This window comes from Convolutriloba macropyga, chromosome 5, assembly GCF_964194025.1.
Source record: "Convolutriloba macropyga chromosome 5, txConMacr16.3, whole genome shotgun sequence".
NCBI lineage: Eukaryota > Metazoa > Xenacoelomorpha > Acoela > Convolutidae > Convolutriloba > Convolutriloba macropyga.
Window position 1 is genome coordinate 5,506,504 of NC_134472.1, and position 25,191 is coordinate 5,531,694.

The 25,191-nt window shown below is 37.5% G+C and overlaps 1 protein-coding gene across 24 annotated transcripts; it reads right to left on the reverse strand.

Annotated features, from left to right (window-relative positions):
• Nucleotides 1-2,436: 2,436 nt before the first annotated feature.
• On the reverse strand, nt 2,437-9,961 carry LOC142339738 (uncharacterized). Of its 24 annotated transcripts, none has more exons than XM_075389988.1 (5): nt 9,888-9,961; nt 9,512-9,592; nt 8,697-8,899; nt 4,753-4,936; nt 2,437-2,879 (listed from the first exon to the last, which is right to left on the reverse strand). In XM_075389988.1, the coding sequence occupies exons 3-5, from the start codon at nt 8,827-8,829 to the stop codon at nt 2,552-2,554; spliced, it is 645 nt and encodes a 214-aa protein (XP_075246103.1). In that variant the 5' UTR covers nt 8,830-8,899; nt 9,512-9,592; nt 9,888-9,961; the 3' UTR covers nt 2,437-2,551. The 24 variants fall into 24 exon arrangements, with proteins under 24 accessions (XP_075246103.1, XP_075246106.1, XP_075246096.1 ...); XM_075389991.1 differs by having other exon boundaries at nt 8,697-8,910; nt 9,888-9,956; XM_075389981.1 differs by having other exon boundaries at nt 8,697-8,851; nt 9,888-9,953.
• Nucleotides 9,962-25,191: the final 15,230 nt, after the last annotated feature.

Here is a 25,191-nt window from a genome sequence, read left to right on the forward strand (position 1 = left end):
CATTTTACATAGAATATTTTTTTGTTTCATCTTATTGCTATGCTAATAATAAGTTGATGTGCCCGCAAATATGTGACAATTTCCCAGTGGAACAATTGTCTATTTTTAGTTTCATATGGGTGGTTTGGAAAGTTTCAGATTTTTTACGGTAAATTGTATTGTTTTGGAGGTATTTAAAGTTTCTGTTCGTTTTGTAGTAAGCAATAACGATATTGGAAGCTTTTTCGTGTTCCAATAGTTGCTGCTATCAAATCTTGGGATGTTAAATTAAGTGTCTGACCTGCATGTTGTAATGATAATGACAAATCGTGTAATTTTCCTCTTAGATTATTGATATATAATTTGAATACTAGTGGTCTGAGCATTTTTCCTTGCGGAACAGTCCGATTGACTTGAATCCAACCCGATTGAATGCCACTAGATTTTGTGTCTGATTACGTTTGCACAAATAGTTAATCAGTTGCTCGGTTTGCTCTTATTTTAATTTCAAGCTTCGATATCAACAGATAGTAATAAATCGAGTGAAATGCCTCAAGTAGATCTAGTTGATACGCATTTTTCAATAAGAAAACCGAAATTTTCAGTGCTAAGTATTAGCATCTGCCGTAGATTCTTTAGACGGCAAGCCAAATTGGAAGTTTTTTGTTGTTCACTAAATACAACTATTTGATGTCTATGTAATCTTTTCCAAATTTTGGAAAGTTATCTACTTATTGCTATAAATTGGATTTATCCAGGATAAGTGGGACCATGTTTTGTACATTGCGGCCTAATTGTGGCTTTCCTGAGGTCATTCGGAAATTCCTCTTCCCTCGCAAAAGCATTGACTCTGCAGTTGATGGGGTGCGTTAGTACCTCTTGCCATATTTACGAGTCCAAAAAAATGATGTCTGTGGGTACCACTAGTTAGGATGTCTGTGGATCCCACTAGTTTAAGGATATTAAGTGTTTTAAGATGATGCAAAACTTTTGGTGATGTGACAAAGCGAAAAGATTGGTTCTTTGTTACAGCTCTCAGATCATACTGGATCAATTCTGTATCTACATTTTGCGTTTGTCCTTCAGTTTGTATTTATTCTTGATGCCAGCGGTGTTAATCTGCAGCGCCAATGCATCCAAAAAGTACTGTTGTTCTTTATTGCGGTTGTAGCCGAGGTTTATGAGAAGCTTGGAAACTCCTGTGCGTTGTTTTTACTGAAATTATTTCCTGTTGGTTATTTGTATGGTTTTGGAAAACTGTTCACTTTGTGCGGATTGATTAGATTTTGTTAAGTAAGAACCTGCGCATCGCGGTTTTTTTACTTTGCTATCTATCACGCCGGAAGGCAATATAGATATCGCTGTATTTTTCCAAAAATCTGTGGTCATGATCATTTGTAAGCTACGTTTCTGTTAGGCCAACAATTATGTAATCAGTAATTTTGAGAACTTTTCAATTATTTTTCGCTGTTAATGCTTTTACAATTTGTGATCAAATGAAAGTTTCTTTTTGTTGCTTTTCAACATTTTTTGAAATTATGCTCCGATCCGGGATTGGGTTTAATTTTGATTTCAAAATAAAAGAATAGCTAGAAATTTTCAGAGTTTAGCAAAATAAAAAGGAAATAGAAAATGAAGTAGAAAAATACAAATGTTTTTCTCAGCAAATAGAAAAACTTATTTTTCAGAAAATTGTCAGGTATGCTAATGATTACTGAGACTTTTACTGCTGCTGACGCGAACGAATGATGGCAGCAAGCAGCAAAACGACGAATAATGTTTTCCATATTAGATTTCGAAATAAAGGAAATTACGTTTTTGCCTTTCTATTTGCTGAGATTTTAAATATGGAATAAAACAAACTGAATGCGTTTTGTTGGTGCGGGCTGTATCTGCTTTAATTAAAAGTTTCTGTTGTTTCTTGGGTGACATTTTGGTTTGTGTAGTTCTGATATCTGATAATAGTTCCTCATATTCTCGTTATATAGGTTTCCATTCATTTGGTGATGTGATGGGCCTTTTCCAAAAGTTAGTTTAATATTGTCTAGTTTATCCCTCCAGAGTAATCATGAATCAATGAGGAACTTTTGTCATTTTAAATTTTAGTACCGCAGATCTTCGGTATTATAAAACTTGCAGGTGGGTATATGAATGAATCATTTGTTTTTAAAACAAAATGACAGCAGCAAAGGTATCTTTTGTCCGTTTTTTGCCCAGAGGAAGGGAGGGGACGTGACGTCTGACTATTATGGTAGGACCCAACCTCGAGTGTTTTTATATTTTGGTTGACGAGCGAAGGTATGAAGTAGAGGTTTCTTTTGCTCTCATCTCCTATTAATATAAATATATCCTGTGATTAAAATCATAATTTTGTGCAAATTTCAACAAGCCCCATTCGTCTTTGGAATTTGAATTTCTCGGAAATTTAGTAGCAGTTTTGCGATAGTTGAAAAAAACTTCGTCTCTTTGTTTAACTCACAAATAGTAAACATTACTAGAAAATTATGAATAATGCTAAGTATCAAAAGTTTATCTAACTTAACCGAGTATTACAAAAGTTTTCAATTCCAAATCACCAGTCGTAGAAATCGCCATCATCTCTAGGTGTTCCCTCGAAGTTTTTGAAATTGACCGGCGGACAAACTCCATTGCTGGCATCATTAACTTCTGAATGCGGTGTAGCCAGCTGGAATATTTTACCAATTATTCTATTTATGGTGAACATAGCTGATAAAACGAATAATAGCTTGACCAATTCTAGTGTTGTAGTGTACAATTCGCAGCTGTGGGCAGCCACTCTTTCGTAATCGAATAAACACATCCTGGTGAATGCTCGTAAAGCACCCATTATTATCTCGGCACTCACTCCATCATTTCTATTTACTCCTTGTAATTCTGTCCTGAAAAATAAACAAGTAGGATTGGTAATGTGCCTTTGCCCATAATGTTCCGACCCCGCTCATCCACATTGTTGACTTAATTGTTTGCCAAACTGGGAAGAGATAGGAAACTTTCACATTCTGTTGGAAATTGAGTGGTGTATGAATTTAAAAAAATGTATTAATCTCAAACCACTAAATGAATAAAGTAAAAATAATAACGCTGTAAAATAATACCGACTACCAGACAAAACAAACAAAATAAAAAAAAAACAAGAATTTATTACGATCAAAACTCAATCTTTGAAAAAAAAGTAAAGTAAACATCGCATCAGATAAAACCTAAACTAAAATCTACGCGTACTTCAATAGAAAGCAAATTGGACTGCAAAAAGATCTGAAAAGTCGACAAAAATAGGAAAATAAAAAAACCAAAAAGTAAATATCTTAACCGTTATTGTAACTCAAAAATACTCAATTTATTACATGCAACTCCCCAGGAAGCCAATAGAATTTGTCATTAGTGAGACTAAGCCGTGAGACTACAAAATAACAACAAATACAGTTGAAACTCAACTATTCACAAAATCGGACGAAAAGTGTTGAAGCTGTAGCAACTATCATCTGTTTACTGTAACGATTATATATTTTAGTTTGGGTCTCATTTGAAAACCAATTGGACCTGTTTCAACTGAGACTATGTGAAAGCAACAAAAAACGATAAATATTGACCAGTATCATGAACACACACATTTTGAACACACACACACACACACACACACACACACACACACACACACACACACACAAACAAAGCCAATGCCAAATGACGATCAGCTGAAACAAAACCAGTGAAGAGATTTTTTTTTCAAAAAACTGATTGGACCCGGCATAAATGGGACTAAGTTACAACATACAATCAGAATCCTTTTGTATTGTAAAAAATTTCCGATGAGACTAAAACTAGCTTTGCTGACGCTGCACATCTATCAAAACACGTAATTGTTCCAGATCTTAAATTATTACATAATTTGGCAAAAACATATTTCAAGAACAAATGGTGCACTTTGGAGAAATATCAATTTTAACAAGCAAAAAGCGGGCTAAGTTTAATTCCAGTAAACTCTTAGGAAGCGGAAGTAAAAGTTGCCAGTATTCGAATTTACTATTTTTGTGTCAACAGTTGTCGGCTCTTGACTTCCGGCAAATTTGGACAAAAATGGCTAAAGAAGCATTAAGTGCTTTTTTTTTAAAATGCTGAAGATTCCAAATTTTATCCGACAACATTTTTGACCAAAACTGACAGTGTTCGCCAAAAAACTAAGGAAAATGTGAAGGAAACTAATGAAACAGCTGAACAATTCATAAACTAAAACTTGATAACTGCTCGGAAGAATACGAAATTTAAATAATAGGGGTTAAGTTGAGCCCCTAAGAGAGCTGCTCAGCCACTTCATGCCCTCGGGCTTTTCCTGTTTATCCCTCTTTTGAGGGCGAAAAATTTAAAGGGTCAGAAGAAAAATCCGTCAAGCGAAAAATCGGATAAAAAAGCAGGAATAATATAATAGCGAAACTTTGTTTGAGAGCAATTAATGAGTTTTTTAAAGAAAGAATGTATTTTTAATGTGTTTGTAGAGATTACAACCGAAAAAGAATCGCTTTTAATTATTGCATACCCGCTTGCTCGAGAACTTATTTGAGAGATTCAGAAAATTTGCTTTGCGGTTTTCTTTGAAATTGATTCGAATAGTCATGCTGACAGCCGATTATTTAGTTTTTCTCATTGTCGTTTTCGATGTCAATACTCTGCTTTCGAACAACAGAAGCTCAGCGATATGAAGCAGTCAATCGAATTTGAATCTTTTGTATTATCTAGGGTGTAGGAGAATCTAACCGGAGATATTGGTCCCAGTAAGATTCCCTCTGTGGCTTTCCTCCCATCATGCTACAGAGGAACGGTGCTTCTGAGTGAATTGAGTTCAGAGAAGGATGTAACAAGTGTCCCAGTCCCAAAAAATTAGCCACTTTGTGAACTGCAACCTCTGTCATTGAAATGTCCACATCTGAACTGCATGTTTCTAAATATGGAAAGAACGGGCCGTAGCTTTAGAGCGTGACATTAAAGTGAAATTGAAGCCGATGTTTCATTGCTGTAGACAAAATTTATGTCAGTGTTTCTGAGAAATGAGGAGAAAGAATGATAGACTGATGTTTTCTTTTGAAATTCAATTTTTTTAAAAACCGTTTGCACTTTCTAGATCAATAATATTACTACACTATTTTTCAAAGCATTGCACTCCGCATTGTTATAAAAAACGCATTTTTTTTAGTAGTATGTCAAAATTAATCATATATCTTTCGGGTCAGATGTTGCATTATGGTTCCTTAAACTGGAAATTGTGATTTCCTCTACAATTAAATAATGAGAGAAAATTTCATAACATTCCTACATGACTACCAGAAGACATTTAAATCAATTTTTGTATTGTAATTGAAAACAGGGGTGACATTATATTATGCGCCTCTATCGTAAATTTAAGAGTACAATGTGTTTGGTATTTCAGGTTGATAGTATACGTTTTTGGAATGTCTATGCTTTTTCTTGTGCTTTATAATACGTTTTTCGTTGAAAAGTTCAAATTCTGGAAGAAACGACTTTTTTAGTCAGATTGCATCTTCATTCTTTTTGATAGCTTAATCTTAGCTCCTCTATTTTTCCCGATCTAATTATTGGTAAATTATTAGTCATAAAAGTCATACAAGATCAAGTGCATGGAGATCATATTTCAATAATGTAAGTTGTCTAGAGTAATCATTTTTCTATTATCACCTTTTTGGAAATTGTGTTGTAGTTCACAAATTTTTTCGTGGTTCGAACTTCCGAATTTTCCTGCATGAGTTTTCGTCTAGACTTGACATTTTAAATTATACACAGATCCTGGGAGCAATTTTCTCATAAAATGTCTCATTTTTAAATTTTTGCCTTAAATTTTAAAGCATAATTTTTGGTGAGATTATTTTATTGCTCGATTTTTTGAAAAATGAAATTTTTGCAAAAGAATTGATGAAGGCTTTTCCCACTCAGGAAGTCAGAGAATTTTTGCATTAATGTTTTCAAGTTTTTTTTACCCAGGAGCTTGACTGTGTTACTTATCGGTTTCCTCGAAGGCAGAACACTGATAAGAACAAACATTCTGCAATGATTTGTCTATGAATGGCTTTTTCAAAGTTTTGTTCTATAGGAACAATTTCTTATTTCAGATGAAATTATTTTGAGGATGACAATATCTTGGCTTCTAAATTTTGTAATTTTTGCCATATATGCTGTTAGTTATTTGTACTAATGAATTTACGTTTTGTTTTTTTTTTGTTATTAAAACTTCCCTTTTTATCTTTCGATACCATGTTACTTGTTCGTTTCAAAAATTGGCCTTCATTTTCTAATTTATTTCATTGGAAATGGCTTTAGTCATTTTTAAAGGTTGACCAAAGTAAATGTACTGCTGCAAAATGGAGTATACATTTTCCATATCAATTAGTTTAATAATGATATGCTCCAGCTTCGAACTTTATCGCTGTTTTTATTGGACTCGCTAATTTTTTCCGCAATGACTTTCGAACCTATGTAAATAGACCCGAGACTTATTTTTCATTTGCTATTGGATAGTTGTCTAAAATTTTTGACTTTTTTCTCTCGAATGGAGTTAAACTATTGTCTTAACTGTTTTCTTAATATATATATATATATATATATATATATATATATATATATATATATATATATATATATATCAAAATTAGAGGTTGTATTTCCGGTCAAACTTTGATACTTTTTAGTGTCTATTGAGTGTTCATAGATTTTTCTTGATAGTGCCGTACATTTTCTTATTCTAGCGTTAATTTTTTTCCACCAGTAAATGGTTCAATTCTGTTTAAAGAGAAGTGTATTTTATGAGTGGGTGCATATTATATGCACCCCCAAGCGCACGTGCCACAATTTTACATAATGATTTAATGTCCAATGGCACGTGCTCTGTGACTTGGGGTCCATAGCGTACGGGAGGACACAAAAGGGAAAAGATGCCTTTATTCTGAAGAAACCTAAACCTGTTCACTTTAATCTTATTTTGGGTCTTTCCCATCATACCCCCCCCCTGAAATTATAACCCACCCCCTGCAAAAATAGGTTCACTGCAAAAATTTAACCCCACTGTTTTTTGTAAGCTATAGTAAATTGGCATGGTAATTAATTGCGCTTGAACGAAGTTCATAGCAATTATTGTAAACGTGTGTGTGTGTCTTTTTTATGCAAAATTTTTGCTTGACAATTTTGTCTTTTCGAGTGACTTTTACGCCCTTGACTTTTTGCGTTTAGCGTGATCTAAAATTCGCTCTCAATTTCAAGCAGCTGATCTCAATTGGCGGTAATGTATTACTAAAAGTCAAATAAAAAGTGCGCCGAAACTGATGCCATTTTTTACTTTAAATCTTAATAGTGGTATATGTTAACCTCTAATTTGGTTATTTGAAGCCCACTATTGACCCCCCCCCCCCCCCGACTGAAGCAGGCTGCAATTCATTAGAGCTCCCACTAGTCGTCCGAGAACAATTTTTCCGACGTTTAGTCGGTTATGTTTGTTTTCAGCCCCAGAATGTTGGAGAGCTATAATGAGAAAAGACTATAAAGTAAAGAAGTCGTCTAGATTTCTCCAGAATCAAAACACTACAGAAGTAATTCAGTTTTGAATGAATGATTGAATCCATGGATCTATTCTGGTTTGCCCCCCTCCCCCAAGCTTCGTGGCTAATATCTTTTACGCCTCACAGGCGCACGTGCTACTATTATTTGCATAGGAGCGTGCTATATAACATGATATGATTTGTAACTGGGGGCGTAAAAACATTGGGGAGTGAAAAGGGGCAAAAAAGGATAGATCCCAATAAGTGCATGAAGCAACAGTTGATCATTGATTCCAGTAGTAAGGGTGAATATGTCTGCCATCGGCCCGCTCTTGCTCTCATTTTTTATTGAGTAAGCTCTACTGTGGTGAGTGGGTTTACTATGGAAGAGATTATTGGGATCTTTATGTTTTGCCCCCCCCCCCCCCCAGCTTAGTGGGCTTATATTTTTACGCCCCCAGGCGCACGTGCTCTTTTTTACATAGTAACGTGCTGTATAACAACATATAATTTGTAACGGGGGGTGGGGGGGGGGGGGGGGTGGACAGACTAGATCCCATTATTGTTAGGTTACAAAAGGAAAAATGGAAGATCATGTGAAAGACATGGTTGAATAAGAATAGGTTCATCAAAAGCACATGTATGAATTTGAGTCAGTCGCGGTAGAGGTAGCCTATTATAGTTAAGACAAAGACTTCGAAAAAAGGTAGCAGGAGGTAGTTTCGATCTACCGACCTCTGGGTTATGGGCCCAGCACGCTTCCGCTGCGCCATCCTGCTGATATTCGAGGTGGTCAATTTGTTGTTTAATTTAATATGTTTGCGACCAATGATTGAGCGCGTGAGCATTGACACTTAGTAATTTGACGCGAATATTGCGTCAGATTTTAAATCAACTATTTTTAAATATTGCTTTTGAAAATGCTTAAATCGTCTGGTTTACTTTTGATCGCCTGCTCAAAAATCAGCTTTATACGACCATAAATAGCACTCAAACATAACTCGCCTGGACTTCGCGTTTATGTTGTAATATTCGCCTGGACTAGGTCACATCATTGTTTCACATTTAAGCTATAGTGGGAGAGTCATCATCACGGAAGAGGTGACGAGGAGGCAGGATAGGGGATTGGAGACTGGAGGAGAGTTTAATTTGACTTACGTTGATAAAATGTTTCTTTGAGTTTCCAGACGGAAGATAATGCATCAGACCATCGACTGTCATCTGGATTAGTAAATGAGATCTGTAGAGTTGTAATAACCAGGAATAAGAAGCTACTAGTAACAGTTGGCATTTTTAGGATAAATTGTCAGTAGCTATAAGAAAATGCAGTAAAAGAGTGTTTGAAGCACGTGTACAACGAGCTACGACATCACTTGAGATCTCTTCCTCTTTTCCTAACAGTTTGACGGATTTAAGACGAAGTTCAGAAGTTGAAAGAACAATTAATGGGCTCATCGCCCACACTACCAAAATATAGCCCCCTTTCTGTTAACTTACGATAATGGGAGTTTTAGCCCAGTAAGCTGGGAGGTTATTGATGGGAAAAAGCGGGTCTTTCCCATTATAGCCCCCCATGAAAATATAGCCCCCCATTATGGTATATTTACCATGATTGGGGGGGCTATAGGTTATCTGACCACTAAGCTGGGGTGGCTATAATGGGAAAGACCCGAAAAAGCTTAGTAATGTTATTATGCAACGTTTCGCCACGTTTTAGTCAGAGACCCCCTCCGTCTAACTACGGGAGAAAAATTAGGAGTCTTTCTCATTATAGGGAATTCTCACATTTGCGGAAACGTTCCGGTTCATTGAAAGCATATAAAACAAGTTTTTTCTCAGTAAAGTTTAAAAAAAAATCAGCCGGAGCATGTTAAATTAGTGTTTTTAAAATGAGTTTTTGTCTGGGCAGAAATTGCTTATCGGAAGGAAAAGAGGACGTAGCTCATCAATACAGAGCAACCGTATAAACTAACAATAAGAGAATGAGGTCTGACATAGGGTGTCAACAGTTCCAACAGTCACATCGTGTCCATCATTTTTCGGGTTTCACTATTCTATTTCGGACCCATAGTACCGTTTGGTCTTTCCCATATCATACCCCCCAACCTCCTTCATGAAATTATAGCCCCATTATGGTATGTTTACAATAATTTTGTGGGGGCTGTACGTTATATCACCAGTAAGCTGGGGTGGAGTATAATGGGAAAGACTCTTGAAAATTGCTAATAGTTTTTTTAGCACGGTAATATGTCCAACATTGGCACGGGAGCGTTGGGACGTTTAATGCCTCTAAGATGGGGGCCGAAACATAATAGATCCAATTTTTCTGTTGTTCAGTAAACTCAGTACGTTCTTGACAGTCTGGTTGAACGCAAAAAGTCATCACCCGCGAATTGTTTATCAGCGTTTCGAAATAATTTAGCACGTGCTTTTATTTTTGTAGCTAAATGACAGTTCTTTTGTTATTGTTTTTCTCTACCTCTCCACCAATCTTGGCACTCAGATGACCGAGAGACAAAATTATTGTCCCGATCCAGAATATTGGGATCTGTCCCATTATCCCCCCCCCCCCCCCCCCCCCGAAATTATAGCCCTCCATTATGGCAAGTTTATTATGGTTGGGGGTAAAAGTTATATGACCACTAAGCTGGGGCTATAATGGGAAAGACCTAAATAATGATTAAACAAGAGAAAGTTAGAGGTCTTTGTTGGTTGGTGGGGTGGCACAAATAGAATAGATCCCGCTACGTCCACTTTAATTTGTTCATACATTTTTTGGATCTTTTCCGTTTGTGCCCCCAGTACGTTATGCTCCCCCAATTACAGAGCACGTGTCATTACATGGTAAATCATTGTAAAAATATTGCACGTGCTTCTGGGGGGGGGGGGGGGGTAATATGCATCCACAAAGCTGGGGAGGCACAAACGGAAAAGATCTTATTTTTGATCGCCGCAAAGCAATAGTTGCGGCTAGCTATTATTAGTCTTTTGCTCTTTTTTTAAATGCAGAGAATTTGAATTGTATTATGGCACTGTCTTGTCTTAAGATTGTTAATACATTTTGATGAATTGTATAAGTGATATTAGTAAGTGGAGCAAAAAGACAGTGGTTTTGCACCGATTTTTTTTAACTTGAGAAATTTTTTTTAACTTTAAAAGACGGTGAGAAAAAAAACGGTTTGAACAAAAATTTTTTGCTATTTTTTGTTCGTATGCAGCAATTTGACTTTGATTCCTGTTGTTTTTTCATTAGATTTTTTTCGTGTGATTTTTTGAGACCATTCCTACTTATTTAGGTCTAGACTTTTTACTTCTGTCAATCGATTTTTTTGGCAAGTATTGTAAACGTGTTGGTCTTCTTTATGCAAAATTTTCGACTGCCAGTTATGACATCTCGTGATTTTTACGCCCTTGACGTTTTCGTTTTCCATGATATAAATATTTTTCATTCACAATTGTCAGCAGCTTAACTCAACTTGCGACAGTTCACCATTAAAAGTCTAGTAAAAAGTCTGAGAATGCGCCGGTTATTGTAATTTTTGTACTTAATATACTATTAGTGGTTGTGGTGGTAAATAATGACTCGTTGTATCGAGCTCCCACTAGTCGTTTCAGAGCCATTCTTCCAACGTTGGTTGTTTGTGTTTGTTTAGTCAATGAAAATTCTTCAAATTTCTGGCCAGGAGTTCTACTGCTATTTTTACAATCCAGAGTATCTACGCTCTCTACTTTGTAAGATCTGTTACGTTTTTGGCTTTTTCACGTCAGAAAAAAATTTTTAGAGTGGGGATTTTAATCACGCTGGAGTATTAAAAGAAGCGGAAAGAGTATTAAAGGAAGCATAAATATTATTTGATAAAATTTTAGCTTTTTAAAACAATTTTTTTCACGTGCGGCCATTTGATTGCGCTTTTCAGTGTGTTTTCTTTTAAGTGCTATTAGAATAATACATATGGGTTCTTATTAGGCCTAATTGCAATTCCTTGATTTTATTAATGGGCAGCTAATTGTAATGGGCAGGTATTGACTTTGACACTATTTTTTGGCATAAAGTATTAGTGAATATTTGATTTTGGTCTCATTTTTGATCTCATTGGTTGATAATGAGGCATAAATTAACCTAAATAATGATTTGAGTTTATGGCTAGTAGTTTTATACTTTTGACACTGTTTTTTTGAAAAGTTTGTATATGAATTTTTATTTTTTTTAAAGCATTTGTACTTATTGCTGTCTTATCACTTGAACTCATTGATTGAAGGTATCGTTGGTTGCTAATGAGGTTTTAGTTGATACAAGTAATTGTCTCAGTCCGTTGCTATTGCTTTCTGTGACTTTTACTTTGTTTGTTTTCAAAACTTTTAACCGAGTTTTTCGAAAATGGGTCATTTTCTTTTGTTGTCTTCCATTTTCGTATTAATAGCTGCCGCCTTATTACTGAGGCGCTCTCCTTTTTTTAAAATTTGCTTTTACAATTTGATCACTTTTTTCGATTTACATAAGTCACAGTTTTCACGTTGGCTTTTGACTTACCTCACTCACTGTCTCAACTGAATGGATTTAAATTCTCTCACGCATTAAATTACGCAATGTAGTGGATACGTTCAAAGTCAAAAGATTGAAATCAAAAGATCGAAAGAAGCAGGATAAGCTTGTAAAGCCCGCAAAATTAAGTCATAGTGCATAAGGTTATCAAAGTTCATTAAGGCGATTGCTAGCTGTCATTAATATTATGCTTAATGGCGTTCATTTTAGAAGTTGAATCAAGTGTAATTTTAGAATCTATCAGAATTTTTAGACTTTACAGACCAAATTAAAATAATTGACACTTACAAAAATTCTGTCAATTTCTTTTTCTTATTTGCTTTTTCTGTTTCAATCCTAGTGTGCGCCAATCGGGTCAACGGTGGTTATTTTCCGGCGATTTTCCGATGTTTGTTGTTCTGGTCTTTTTGCTTATTGTTATGAAAAGCTTTCACTGGCCGTCTAGTGGATTCGAATTCAGGACTTTTCTCGCTATGTTTTATGTTATGTCCTGCTATGTTTCACAATAATTTTAATGATGTCGCGATCACTTTCAATTTGTTGCTCAGCCATTGATAAAATTTCCTATGAATTAAGTGCGTGAGGTCGTTTTCACTCACAGAGTAGCTATTTTTTGGTGATTCGCATGATGAAGTTGCTGGTCAAATTACTTTTTTTCTTCAGGGAGAAAGGTCTCACTTCAATTGAAAGTCATTTGAGAGCAGCTGATAGAAGCAGCAGCAAACATATTCTTAGTCCAAGTCTAACATGTCAGCAATTAACAAGAAGAGGGGAAATTTATTTTTTGGCTGCAGAACGACAAAGATCTTTTTGAGACTGCAGATCTACGAAGCTATTTACGGCTAGTTTCTGGCAATCTGCCTGTTATGTTAAATATTTGAAGGCACCCGAGGCTATCATGCATAGAAGCACACGGAACCATTTTTTTTAAAGATATTGTAACGGCTGCTCTCCTATCAAAGTCAAGGAAAACTTTACACCGCCCAGTTCGTTTCAGCGGTTTCAAATCTGTCCGGATATTGTATTTTTGCAGTTAACTTTTGTGAACTGTATTATCCGCTATACTTTAGAATGCCGTTGCATTACTTGATACTCAATAATTTCAAATAACTACTTGTTCAGCTTTGCTGAATAACTTTGCTTCAATTAAGCAAAAGTCCAAAATTCCAAATATGCAAATTAGTTCAAATTAGAGGTTTTTCAGTGATATCTCCTTAACCACAAAAGCTAGTGAGATAAAATTTCACAGGGTTAAGAACGTTAGGTAGGCCTACTATCTGATGTAAAAATATACAACGCTGGGTAAACTGCGTTGGTGGGGCTACCTTTTATATTTTATACCCAATCTTAATACATGGGCCAAAATTTCAATGTTGAATAACTCTGTAAGTAATGACTCAAAATTGAGCAAACTTGGCAGTGCACAACACTGTCATACAAGTAATCCAACGAAAAAGAAATGAATTGAATTTGTTAAATGATCTTCGAGAAATAGCTCAACAAATTTCAGCTCAGATTTGAATATTCTGAGTTAATTTAATGAACAACTTTTTGTTTCTCAATTGGCCTCAATAACACCAATTTCAACCTAGGCTAGGCTTCGTTAAAGCCAGTAAGAGCAACTGAATATGTGCTTTGCACAAAGTTTCTCTTGCTTAGGAACTTCGTTCCTCAGAAGGAAAGTTTTGAGAATATCAAAGTTAATTCTCTTTTCACAAGTCAAAGTAAAGTTAAAACTGTACAATCACTAATTTGATCTACAGAAACAAGACACGATAACAAGTAATTTACCGCTCAAGAAAGTGTGCTTCAATACGCACGGTATGTCAGTTTAATAAGACAAAATTAACAAGTTTCTACTGATTTTTGGTAGTTTTTCAAGCTCCTTTTATGCTGCTAGTCACGTGGATTTACATGTCAAATTCAACTGTTGATTGGTTGTAGATAATAATGTCGACAGAATGTGAACACTTTTCCATAACGTCACTTTTTCAGTGTAAATTTGATGTCATGAGAAATTTGTTAATCATATAGAAGTTTTGTCGAATATTCTGTATCAATAACAGGTTGATTCGCAATCCAATCGCAAAGAATCTGATGCAATACTGTTAAGTCGTAGTATTGTTTTGCTGGTGGTTGAAGTAGTTAGAATTTGAGTTATAGTTTGACTTCATGAATGACGATTGCATACTAATAGTTGCTAAATATAAATGTTGAACAAATCTGTATGGCTTCAGTAGGATGTAGCATTAAATTCGCTTGTCATGCTATTCTAAATTGAACTGCTTGAAATGAACTTGGAGCGCTATTCAATTTAATTTCTGATTTGTTAAGCTCAGCCGCAATATCGCCGGCCCTGTTTTCCATCGCGAAAACATCCTTTCCAGGTAGTACTGGGGCGAGCTTCACTACTGGTCTCTTGTACACCCCGTCGTTCGTTCGAACTATCGCTGATCGAATCACACCGTCAGACCCATCGATGGTCTCCGTAACTCGACCTAGATTGTAATATCCACGCTTATCGCTGTCTTCGATCAACCAAACGAGATCGCCTTCTTTAAGGGTTTCATTCGCCGTAGATCGCCATTTTTGCCGATTATTCAGAGTTGGCAGATATTCTTTACGAAATCTGTCCCATATGAGATTTGCATATGCTTGAGTTTGTCGAAAGAGCTTTCGATGATCAACAAATTCTTCCGCGCATGGTAGGTAGGATAAGCAAACGTTCTTGTTGCCAAGCAAGAAGTGATTGGGGGTCAATGCCTCCAAGTCATTAACATCTGAACTGACTGGAGTCAAAGGTCTTGAATTCAAAGTCTGTTCAACAATACACATCGTTGTTGAAAGAACGTCCTCGGTGACTGATATGTTCCCCAACACTGCATACATTGCTTTCTTGCAACTTCTCACCAACCGCTCCCATACTCATCCAAAGTGAGGTGCTGCGTGTGGGTTGAACTTCCATCTGATCCCTCGTTGAGTTAGAGATTCTTCGATCCCTTCTTTGTTCCATGCCGCAACGTATTCTGCAAACTCTCTTTCAGCTCCAACAAAGTTTGTCCCGTTGTCACTGATGATTGTACTCGGTTTGCCTCTTCGCGCAATAAATCTCATTATTGCATTGAGACAACTATCTGTGTCCAACTTGGGTACCACTTCTATATGCACCGCTCTCATAGTTAGACATGTGAAAAGACAACACCATCGCTTTTCATTTCGTCGCCCAATCTTCACAATGAAAGGGCCAAAGTAGTCGACTCCAACATTTGTAAAGGCTGTTGAAGCATCTAACCGCTCTTCGGGTAGATCTGCCATTACTGGTGCTCTCGTTTGTGCTCTGCCTTTTCTGCAGGTAATGCACTTGTTCTTGATTGATCTTAAGGCGTTCCGTATGCCTAGGATCCACATCTTCTGCTGAACAATGTTTCTTACGTACTCAGTGCCCTCGTGTTGATTGTCCTTGTGCTCGTTTCGCAAGAATAATTCAACCGCATGATGTTTCCAATGTAGCAAAATTGGATGCTTTGCATTGAAAACCAACTGACTTTTGCCTATTCTGCCTTTGGCTCGAACAAGTCCTTCTTCATCCAGGAAGGGGGAGAATTGTAGAATTTTGCTGACTTTTGGAATTTCCTTTTTAGCTTTGAGAGATTTCATCTCTTCACCAAACTGTTCCTGTTGTAGTAGCTTGAAGATTGTTGCTTTTGCTTTTGCTCTTTCTTCGATGCTAACTATGAGTGTTGCTGGTCTGTGTTTGTTCAATGCTCGCTGTACGTATGCCACTGTATTTACTAGTCTGTTGAAGTTACTGAATCGTTCCCACTGGATAACAGCTTTCTTCTCTTCAGCCTGTATCATGAATACTGATGAGGGTATATTCTCTTCATCTAAGGCAAATATGAGGTTCACTTGCTGTGACCATTCGCTTTCTGGTTGTTTCAACCAGGCCGGCCCAGTGAGCAACTCACTTCTCTTGAGTTCCTCAATGTTCATTGCTCTGGTGCCAATGTCCGCTGGGTTGTTGATACCGCTCACATGTTTCCACTGTGAAACATCAATTGTATCCAGTATCTCAGCTACTCGATTGGCCACAAACACTTGTTGTTTGCGATGGGAACTGTGTATGCACTGCAATACCGTAGTTGAGTCTGACCAAAAACTGTAACTATTTGTCTTCATTTCATGTTCCTTGACTATCTGTTCTTTCAACCTCACTGCCATGACTGCCGCTTGCAACTCCAATCGTGGTATTGAAAGATGCCTCATCGGTGCCACTCTGCATTTTCCAATGACAAATGCTAAGTCAGCTGAGTATTCTTTTTGTTGTGAACGTAGATAGGCCGCTGCACACATCGTGTCTTCAGATGCGTCAGCAAACACATGAAGCTCAGTTTTATCCCTCTCTCTGTTGAAGTATCTTCTATCGATGCTTGTTTCAGCCACTATTGGAAGTTGTTCTTTCCATCTCAGGAATTCTTCTTCACTAGGCTCCACTTCGTTGTCCCAATGTTGTCCATTCTTAGTCCAGATGCCTTTCAGAAGTCGTCTCATATGAACACTGAACGGAGCAAACAATCCGATCGGGTCGAATACTGAAGATACCAGTGACAGAATCTTCCTCTGGGTTATAGGTGCTTCAACTTCCTTGTTTGTACCTCTGCATACTTGAAGACTGTCATCAGTAACGGTCCATTGTAGTCCTAGCACTGAGGATCCCTCCGTACTGGGTTCCACTTCGACTTGCTTTGTGTTGCTGATCGACTTCAAGTCTTCTGGGATTGCTTTAGTAACCGCATCGTTGTTGTATATCCACTTCGTCAGTTCAAATCCATGGCGTGAGAGAAGAGGTTGTAGTTGGTTGAAAACTTCAATTGCTTCTTCCGGGGTTTCTACTGATTTGATGAAATCGTCCATGTTGAAGTTGTTTTCTTTGCCTTTGCTGCAATCGGATACTCTTTTTCGTTGTCCAGTCCCACTCGCTTGAGAGCATAGTTTGCACAAGTTGGAGAACTTTTAGCTCCAAATACGTGACGCTGATATTGGTATATCTGAAGAGGTTCATTTGTTCTTGGACGCCATAAGAACCTCAAACAACTTCTATCCTGTTCGGGAACTTGCACTTGTACAAACATCTATTCGATGTCAGCTGTCAGGGCTATTGGTCCTTCACGGAATCTGAATATTGTTCCAATCAACCCATGTAGCAGATCAGGTCCTGCTAGTAGCTTATCATTCAGGCATACTTCTTTGTACTTGGATGCGGCATTGCAAACACTTTGCCAGTCTTACTTTGCCAGGCTTGTTCGGGTTTAGCACTGGATGGTGTGGCAAATACCATTCTTTCCCGAAGGTGCCTTTCACTTCGGACTCGTCCAATATCTTTACGAATCCTTTTTCTACATCTGTATCTATTAAATGTTGATTCAAATTCTTCAGGTTTGGGTCCCTTTGGAATCTTCGCTCCAGTGAGTAAAGCTGACCCAAGGCTGAGCTGTAGTTGTTCGGTAGGTTTGGCTCTGGTTCACTCCACAGCATTCCCACTTCGTACCGCTCGCCTGTGAACTTTGTCGTACTCTCTAGCATCTTTTGTGCCTGCAGTTCCCTTTTTGACTGACTGACGACGTTGATTTTGGAAGCATAGGTTTCTATGTCCCACCAGGTTTGGATATTCTCAGCCACTTTCACATCTTCAGTGAAGGCGAAATGACAAACATTTTGTCTTCTTTTGCCCGTCATGGGTCCACTGACTACCCATCCTGGCTCTGTTAGAACGGCGAAAGGTTCACTTCGTGTTCCTATCTTATAGTCCAATGGGCGTTGTAGCTCATAAGCATCTTGACCGAGGATGATGCCAACTTCCATCAAGTTGAAGCTTTTATTTGGTAAAACACTCAAGTGGTTGAAGCTGTGCTTCAGCTTGTTGTAGTTGTAGTTTGTGTTTCCCAAGGAGATTGACGGGTGCGCAAACGCTTCGATTGAATGCACCTTTGAATGTAGTCCCTTTATTTTGAGAGGAACCTTTTCTGTCTTCAGATCCTTTGTTCCGTGTATGCCAGCTATGTTGAGCGTCACATCGGTGCCTTGGGCTCGTAACTTCTCTTGCACACTTTGATCGATGAATGAAACCGTTGATCCACTATCGAGGAAAGCATATGTGTTCAGCCTGTTGCCACCGCTCTGTATTGAGACAGGAACTATCTGAAGAAAGCTAGTAACTTCGTTACTCTGGTTGATTGTTGCTGCGCTTACGTTGACTGCTTGATTGCCCTCGTCCATTTGGTTTGCTGAGTGCAGCAATCGGTTGTGCTTCTTGATGCATCCATTGATGCCGCACGCATTGACTTTACAATCTTTGATTGCATGTCCTTTGCCCAGACATCCGTAACATAAGCGTTGCTTCCTCACTGCTGCGTACCGATCATTCACACTCATGTTCCTGAATAGTGGACAGTTCCATATTTTATGAGTGCCATCAGCTAGCGGACAGTGATCACTTTGCGTTTGCTTCGTTTCTTTCCCGTTGGAACTTGCACTGAAGTTCGACGTTTTCGAGAACCGCTTGTCTCTATTTGTGCTTCTTCGGTCTTCTTCTCTTCGCTCTCCCTTGAAAGCTGAAAACTCTTCGTGCACGAATGCCATCCTTGATAGCCATTTTTCAAACGTAATCAGATCAGGCCAATCTTCATCTTTATCATCAACATAGAACCACCACTTCTCTTTGAGAACTTGGGGTAGCTTATCTACTGCCATATACAGTGTCGAGCTTGATTGCAGATCACCAATCTGCTTGTACTCACAAAGTTCGAAACAATAACTGAGCACATTCACAAAGTTCGAAACAATAACTGAGAAACTGATCAGACCTGTTGAGTCGTGTGGTTTCACCTGACTTGCTTTGCGAAGACTCTCCAGTTGTGCATCAATGATCACATGGGGCCTTCCAAATTTCCTCTCCAGAATACTCCATGCAGCACCATAGAGTTGTCCAGAATAGCCCATTCCAGAGATTGCTGACTTTGCCTTGCCTGTCAGTTGAGTCTTCAGATGGCTCATCTTCTCTGAGTCTGGTATTGGTCGTTGATCCACTGTAGCAATGAACATACTAGACCACTCCGGCTATTCGAGAGGGTTTCCGTCGAAGTCGTTCAACTTCAGCTTTGGTAGGCTACTACTACCTGAATAGCCCGTGTTTTATCGTAATAGACCAGCTCTGGGGAAAACGTCTCGGTCTTCAACACTTGAGGATCGGTCTCGTGAACTGCGATATCGTGAGAAGTGACAATGCCTGTTCACTTCAGGGGTTACTTCGAAGCGAGCTGTTGGTCGTTCTGGTGTTAGAAGGTTGTCGATCCTGCTGGCGCAGTCTGATACATCTCTCTTCTTTGGGGTCCAGTTTAAGGGTGATTTGTCGCGAGCACCAGTTGATTGGGAACGAGCATCATCGTTCTCTAATGCTGTTCTCTTCACTTTGCGCTCTAGCTCACGCTCTTCCTCCAGCAGTTGATGCTTGGTTTCCAGTTCCTTCATTTGCATTTCTAGCTCTAGCTTCCTCCGCTCGAACCGTGCCTGTTCCAGTCGCATCTTGGTTTCGAATTCGATATAGAATTTCTTCATCCTTTCCTCGCGCCTTTGCTTTGCTGAAGATGTTTCCGAAACATTCTCCGTCTCTTGGCCACTTGCTGTTGCTCCATTTTGCACTGTTTGAGCAACTGGGTTGTCCGTTGAGTAGTTGTTGTTGCTCTCGCTGTCGTTCACTGCTTGAGCTGTGTTGCTTTGCTCTGCATTCATTGCTGGTTGCGTGCCTTTGCTTATATAGGCAAGCCAATGATAGTCCAAACTTGCTTTGCACTTCCTTGCTTCTTTCAGATGTTCTTCAACGAAACTTGATGGGTAGGGTGCAAGCTTGTTTCGACGCTGCAAATGCTTGGGTATTTCTTCCTCTAGTAGGTGAACAGTCTGTTGGTAGAGGACCTTTAGTTTGTTGGGTCGATCTGAATCTTCAATTATTTTGTAGCCAATCCCTGTTTTGTTGTTGACTTCTTCCAATAAATCTTGGAACTTCTTGTCGTACCTGTGAGCTGTTGACTGAAGCTCCTCTCTGCTGATTGTGCTCGGATTGCCTGATTGCATTTTGCTTTGCTTGTTCCGTTGGATTTACATGTCCAATTCAGCTGTTGATTGGTTGTAGATAATAATGTCGACAGAATGTGAACACTTTTCCATAACGTCACTTTTTCAGTGTAAATTTGATGTCATGAGAAATTTGTTAATCATATAGAAGTTTTGTCGAATATTCTGTATCAATAACAGGTTGATTCGCAATCCAATCGCAAAGAATCTGATGCAATACCGTTAAGTCGTAGTATTGTTTTGCTGGTGGTTGAGGTAGTTCGAATTTGAGTTATGGTTTGACTTCATGAATGACGATTGCGTACTAATAATAGCTGCTAAATGTAAATGTTGAACAAATCTGTATGGCTTCAGTAGGATGTAGCTTTAAATTCGCTTGTCATGCTATTCTAAATTGAACTGCTTGAAATGACCTTGGAGCGCTATTCAATTTAATTTCTGAGTTGTTAAGCTCAGCCGCAATAGATATATTTAGCTCTACTTCCGGATAAAGTAAGGAGGGACACGATAAATACATATAATCTGGTTAATTTTGACTTCAAGTGCTGATGCTGATTCAATTTTGAGACTGGAAAAAATGAAAAATGCGCCGGTTTTTGATGCGGTAATTGAATATGTAATGATTTGCTATGCATGCGATTACTGTTCTCTGCGTTTCAAGGGGACTTTTGATCCAATATTGAGCAGGTCAGTTAAAATGAGTGGTTTAAAATAGGGAAATAGAGCACGTTTTGTGACAATGACATTGTTTTTTTGATTAAGAATTAGATTGTTTGTTAACATTTTCTGCTCCAGCCTGACTAATAAAGTATATACGCTCATCTAGAATCTGAGTTCTTAAATCTTCACTCAGTTAATTGAGTTGTGAAATACGATTGCTGACGGAGGCTTTCTGTGAGAAGTTCTCTAAAATAGGCAAACAGTTTTGTTTTCTTTAACCCTCGACTTTTCATATTTGTTATTTTTTGTTTAGATTGTTTGTCTAGTCTACTAAATTTGGCAATAGCTGTTTCTAAAGTGCGCTTGGATGATCTAGCAATCTTTGAGCAAATTCTGGCCTTAAAAGCTTGAAGATTTTAACTAACAGAAGGTGCCCATCATGACATTTTATTGTAATTCACCTATTTTATTGCAACTCTTAATGTTGACCTTTGGTCTTCTGGTTATAATTATTGGCCACCAATGCAAAAACATCTGGAGACGAATCTTCCCATAAACGTTGCTCAATTGGTAACAAAACTGAAATTAAAAAATTTTTTCAACTAAAGGGCTGTATGGGAAATTTAAAATGCGTGCATGAATTTTTTCGTTCTCTAGTGCGTTCCTTGTTTGAAACCAAATCAGTTTTAAGATCCGTTTTTCGTTAGTTTTTTTTTGTAACAGACAATGAAATGATATCGTCAGTCAAAGCATTCTATATTGAACTTTTCATTGTAGTTTTTGTTTAACTGTTTGTTGAGCCGTTTTTAAGGTTTCCACAATTAGTTCCATGTTTCTCCAGTATTAATATGCTTAATGCTTCAACAACATGCAGGTTATTTTACCAAATATTTGAAGTGTAAAGTTGCTCTGAACTGTCGCTGCGATTTGCTCGTTTTAGGAAAATCTTTGAAAAATTTGTGAAAAAATGCCGTATGGCTACCGCATTGTATTCACTGACTATGTTTGTTATGCCCTGTGTTTGTAATATGAAGTTAAACATTGTGTTTATTTATAATTTCAGGCTAAATGTGAGCGGATGTTGAACTTCTACTCAGTTCTCAATATCAGTCCAGATTCCAGTGTGGACGAGATCAAAGCCAAATACAGGTCTTTGGTACTTCAAAATCACCCGGACAAATTGGGTCAATTCGCCAGGGATCTATTTTCTTTCATCATTTGAGCGCAAGTGTTAAAACACAAACAATGTTAAACACACTTGTTTCAGTTTTAACATGCCGAAATTTTCTGTAATACGCCAGAAGTTGACCTCCATTTTTCACAATACGTGTTTCATAGGGGTTGCCTGACTCTGCAAAGGTCTTTTTAATTGCTCTCAAACAAAATTTAAGCACTTATTTGGGCCCTGCTGGTCTGTTTTATCCAATTTTTTGCTTGATCATCTTTTGTCTGATTTGACTTTTCGTGCTCAGAAAAAATGTTAACTGGTAAAACCCGAGGACATTTAGTGGCTGTGCAGATTTCTTGAAGATGTTTGAATCTCTAGCTGTACGGTTCTATAAAACTGCTTTGAAACCCCAACCGCGTACCCTGTCATGCTAGCTGGCGTATGCTTACGTAACCTACAACAACAAATAGCCCCAACCCAGTCGTTTGAGATCAAGTTGCCCGTTAACTTCAGCAACTGCACTAACAGTTAGGTAGTCATTAAAAGGCGATGAAGATAAAGGTAATTTTTTACTGGTAAAACTATAACAACTTATAGCTACTCAAAAGTAGCTAAATTATATCACAAATAATCCGAAAAGTGAACAAATTTGTGCGTCTCAAAACTTTTAACCCTGATAACTCCTCAAAAAAAAACAAATTTGAAAAAATCTGTCCGACCGGCCGAAGTTTACTGAACAAAAAAATTGTTAGTTTACTGCCGTAATAACACTTGACTTTTTATTTTCAAAAGAAGACTGAAAAGGAAATAGATCCTTTTCCAGTTCGGAATCGGATGCCTTTACGAGACTCCTAAATCATATTTGGTACACATTGAATGACCCACAGCGACGCAAACAGTACGACACACAGTTAAACCAGAGCTGCTTAAACCAGAAGTTTGTCATCGGGGATATCATCTCAATGTCTGAGTTGGACCTTGATGTTCCGTCTGATTCTGATCCAGATAAGAGTTCCGGAAAACAGAACTTATGCCTTGATTGCAGGTGTGGAAATGCCTGTGTACAAATTGACAAGTTGTCACATGAGAACTTAATTTTAATGGGTTGCAATTTCTGCTCACAAGTTATAATTGTGGACTTAGATCAATAACTTTGCGTTATATGACGTCAAAAAGAGATTTTACGTGACGAACTTTGGATTGTTACAATGAGAAAGTGTGACGTCATATGGATAGTTGGAACGTCATATTGGGGAAGCATAGCTTCATGTTCTCTCACGCAATCATGTGACTTGGCGTTGATGTGCGTTCTGTAACGTGTTTTCAATCCAAAATTTGATGTCATGCTGAGATTTTGTCAGCTATAATTTCAAATTGAGATGTGACGTCAATTTGACGTCATCGCGTGAGGTGAGACTGCGATATGAATCGGTCATTTTTGTGGTGACATGGATGAATGAACCAGCGATAGTTGATGGCCAAGTGAGCAATTTTCAGAATCTGAAAAATGGAGTTTTGGCATTGTTGATGTCGAAAAATTTAAACTAACTGACTGCAAAAAACATGGGACATCACGAGAGTTAATGTTGCTGTAAACCTTCAACTCAATGATAATTTAATTTCTGGCTATCAATTTTTTTCATTTTACAATTAAAAACTGAAGAACTCACTGAAGATTGAGTTTGGAGTAGGGAATATTGAAAGTGCTGAAAATTGTAATCTCATGAGATGAAATGGAAAATTTGACTTTTTTGGAGACAATTAATTAGTGACTTGATCAACTTTAAGTTGTAAATTTTGATTAAGTTTAATTAAGAAATGATGGCAATATCTTCATGATTTCTAAATTTATCCAAAGTTTCAGCAACGCTTCTTTTTGAGGCGACTAGTTGTTTTTCAGTGTCAGAAGACAAATGGATCAATCAAGCTTTCAGGCAAGAGATGCAAATTGATCACATAATCACAGCCAAAATTATTTTGGCACCTAATAAGTGCGTTGGAAAAAAGTTGTGGTATTCTATTGTAGGGCAGCGATCATCCCTCGGAATATAAGCTGGGATAGTCTTGAAAACTGGTACACAAAATACAATCGGTAAACAAAATTTCAAGAATGTTGACCTTAAATCAAACACTTTTTTTCTCTTTTATTTTCGTATCTATCGCTCATGTGCAAGTATATGTCACAAATTTATCAGAATGTTACTAGCGGCCAAATTTATTGAAATTCAGCAGCAAAAATGGTCCAAATTTATGCAAAAGATCGTCAATAATTCTTTTCTCTCCATGAGAAGAACTGTATCTGATTGTTTGACAGTAAATGGCCCTAGCACTATTCCTGGGAAACGATTTAACTTGTGTCAGCTCAACAAAGTCATTTTTTCAGTGCTTACAATAAGGAACTTTTTTTGAGACACCACCTTCGTTTTCTTCAAATTCTTTTTCGTTTTCTTCACCACCCTAGTTTAGAGATCAAATTACGTTTGGCTCGAGAAGGTCTCTGAAGCACTTAAAAAAAGCGAATAAATTTGCTTATGCCGTAGTAAAGAAAATCGGCATCCCTTTTTCTTAACTCTTTATTGTGTACTTAAGTACTGGCTTTCGTGTGGTATGTAAAATTTTGATCCTTCAAAAGTATTAAAAACTTCTTCTTATTACTCCTTTTCTGGAGACAAAATGTCTCTAGCCCAAAATGTATTTCAGTCGTTTTTAGAAAATAAAAGTGAAACCGAAATTTGTAGCCAATTTGTAGTCAAATGCTAACGAACAATTAATTGGAAAACTGGCTTTACTTTTATCGTTTATCTTTCGATCTTTAGAAGTTTTTTTGGATAAAATTGCTTAGAGATTTGGCAAGTAATTAACAACATGAAATCTAGACAAGACTGCATTTGGTCCAGATGATACATTAATTAATAATTAAGTTTTCAGTAAACGATGCTCTCAAAATTTCTGTGTTTGGAAAAGGGGTGGCATATTGAATGCAAAACTACAGAGCAAATGTACCCGTTGTTTTTGATTGCTGATTTTGTATTGAACGATTAGGAATTGTATTGAATTCCAGAGAACTACCACAATGATTTCACAAAAACTTTTTAGAATATAAGCAAGTTGTTTATAGTTTGATTGAACATCTTAATGGTACAAATGCGGGT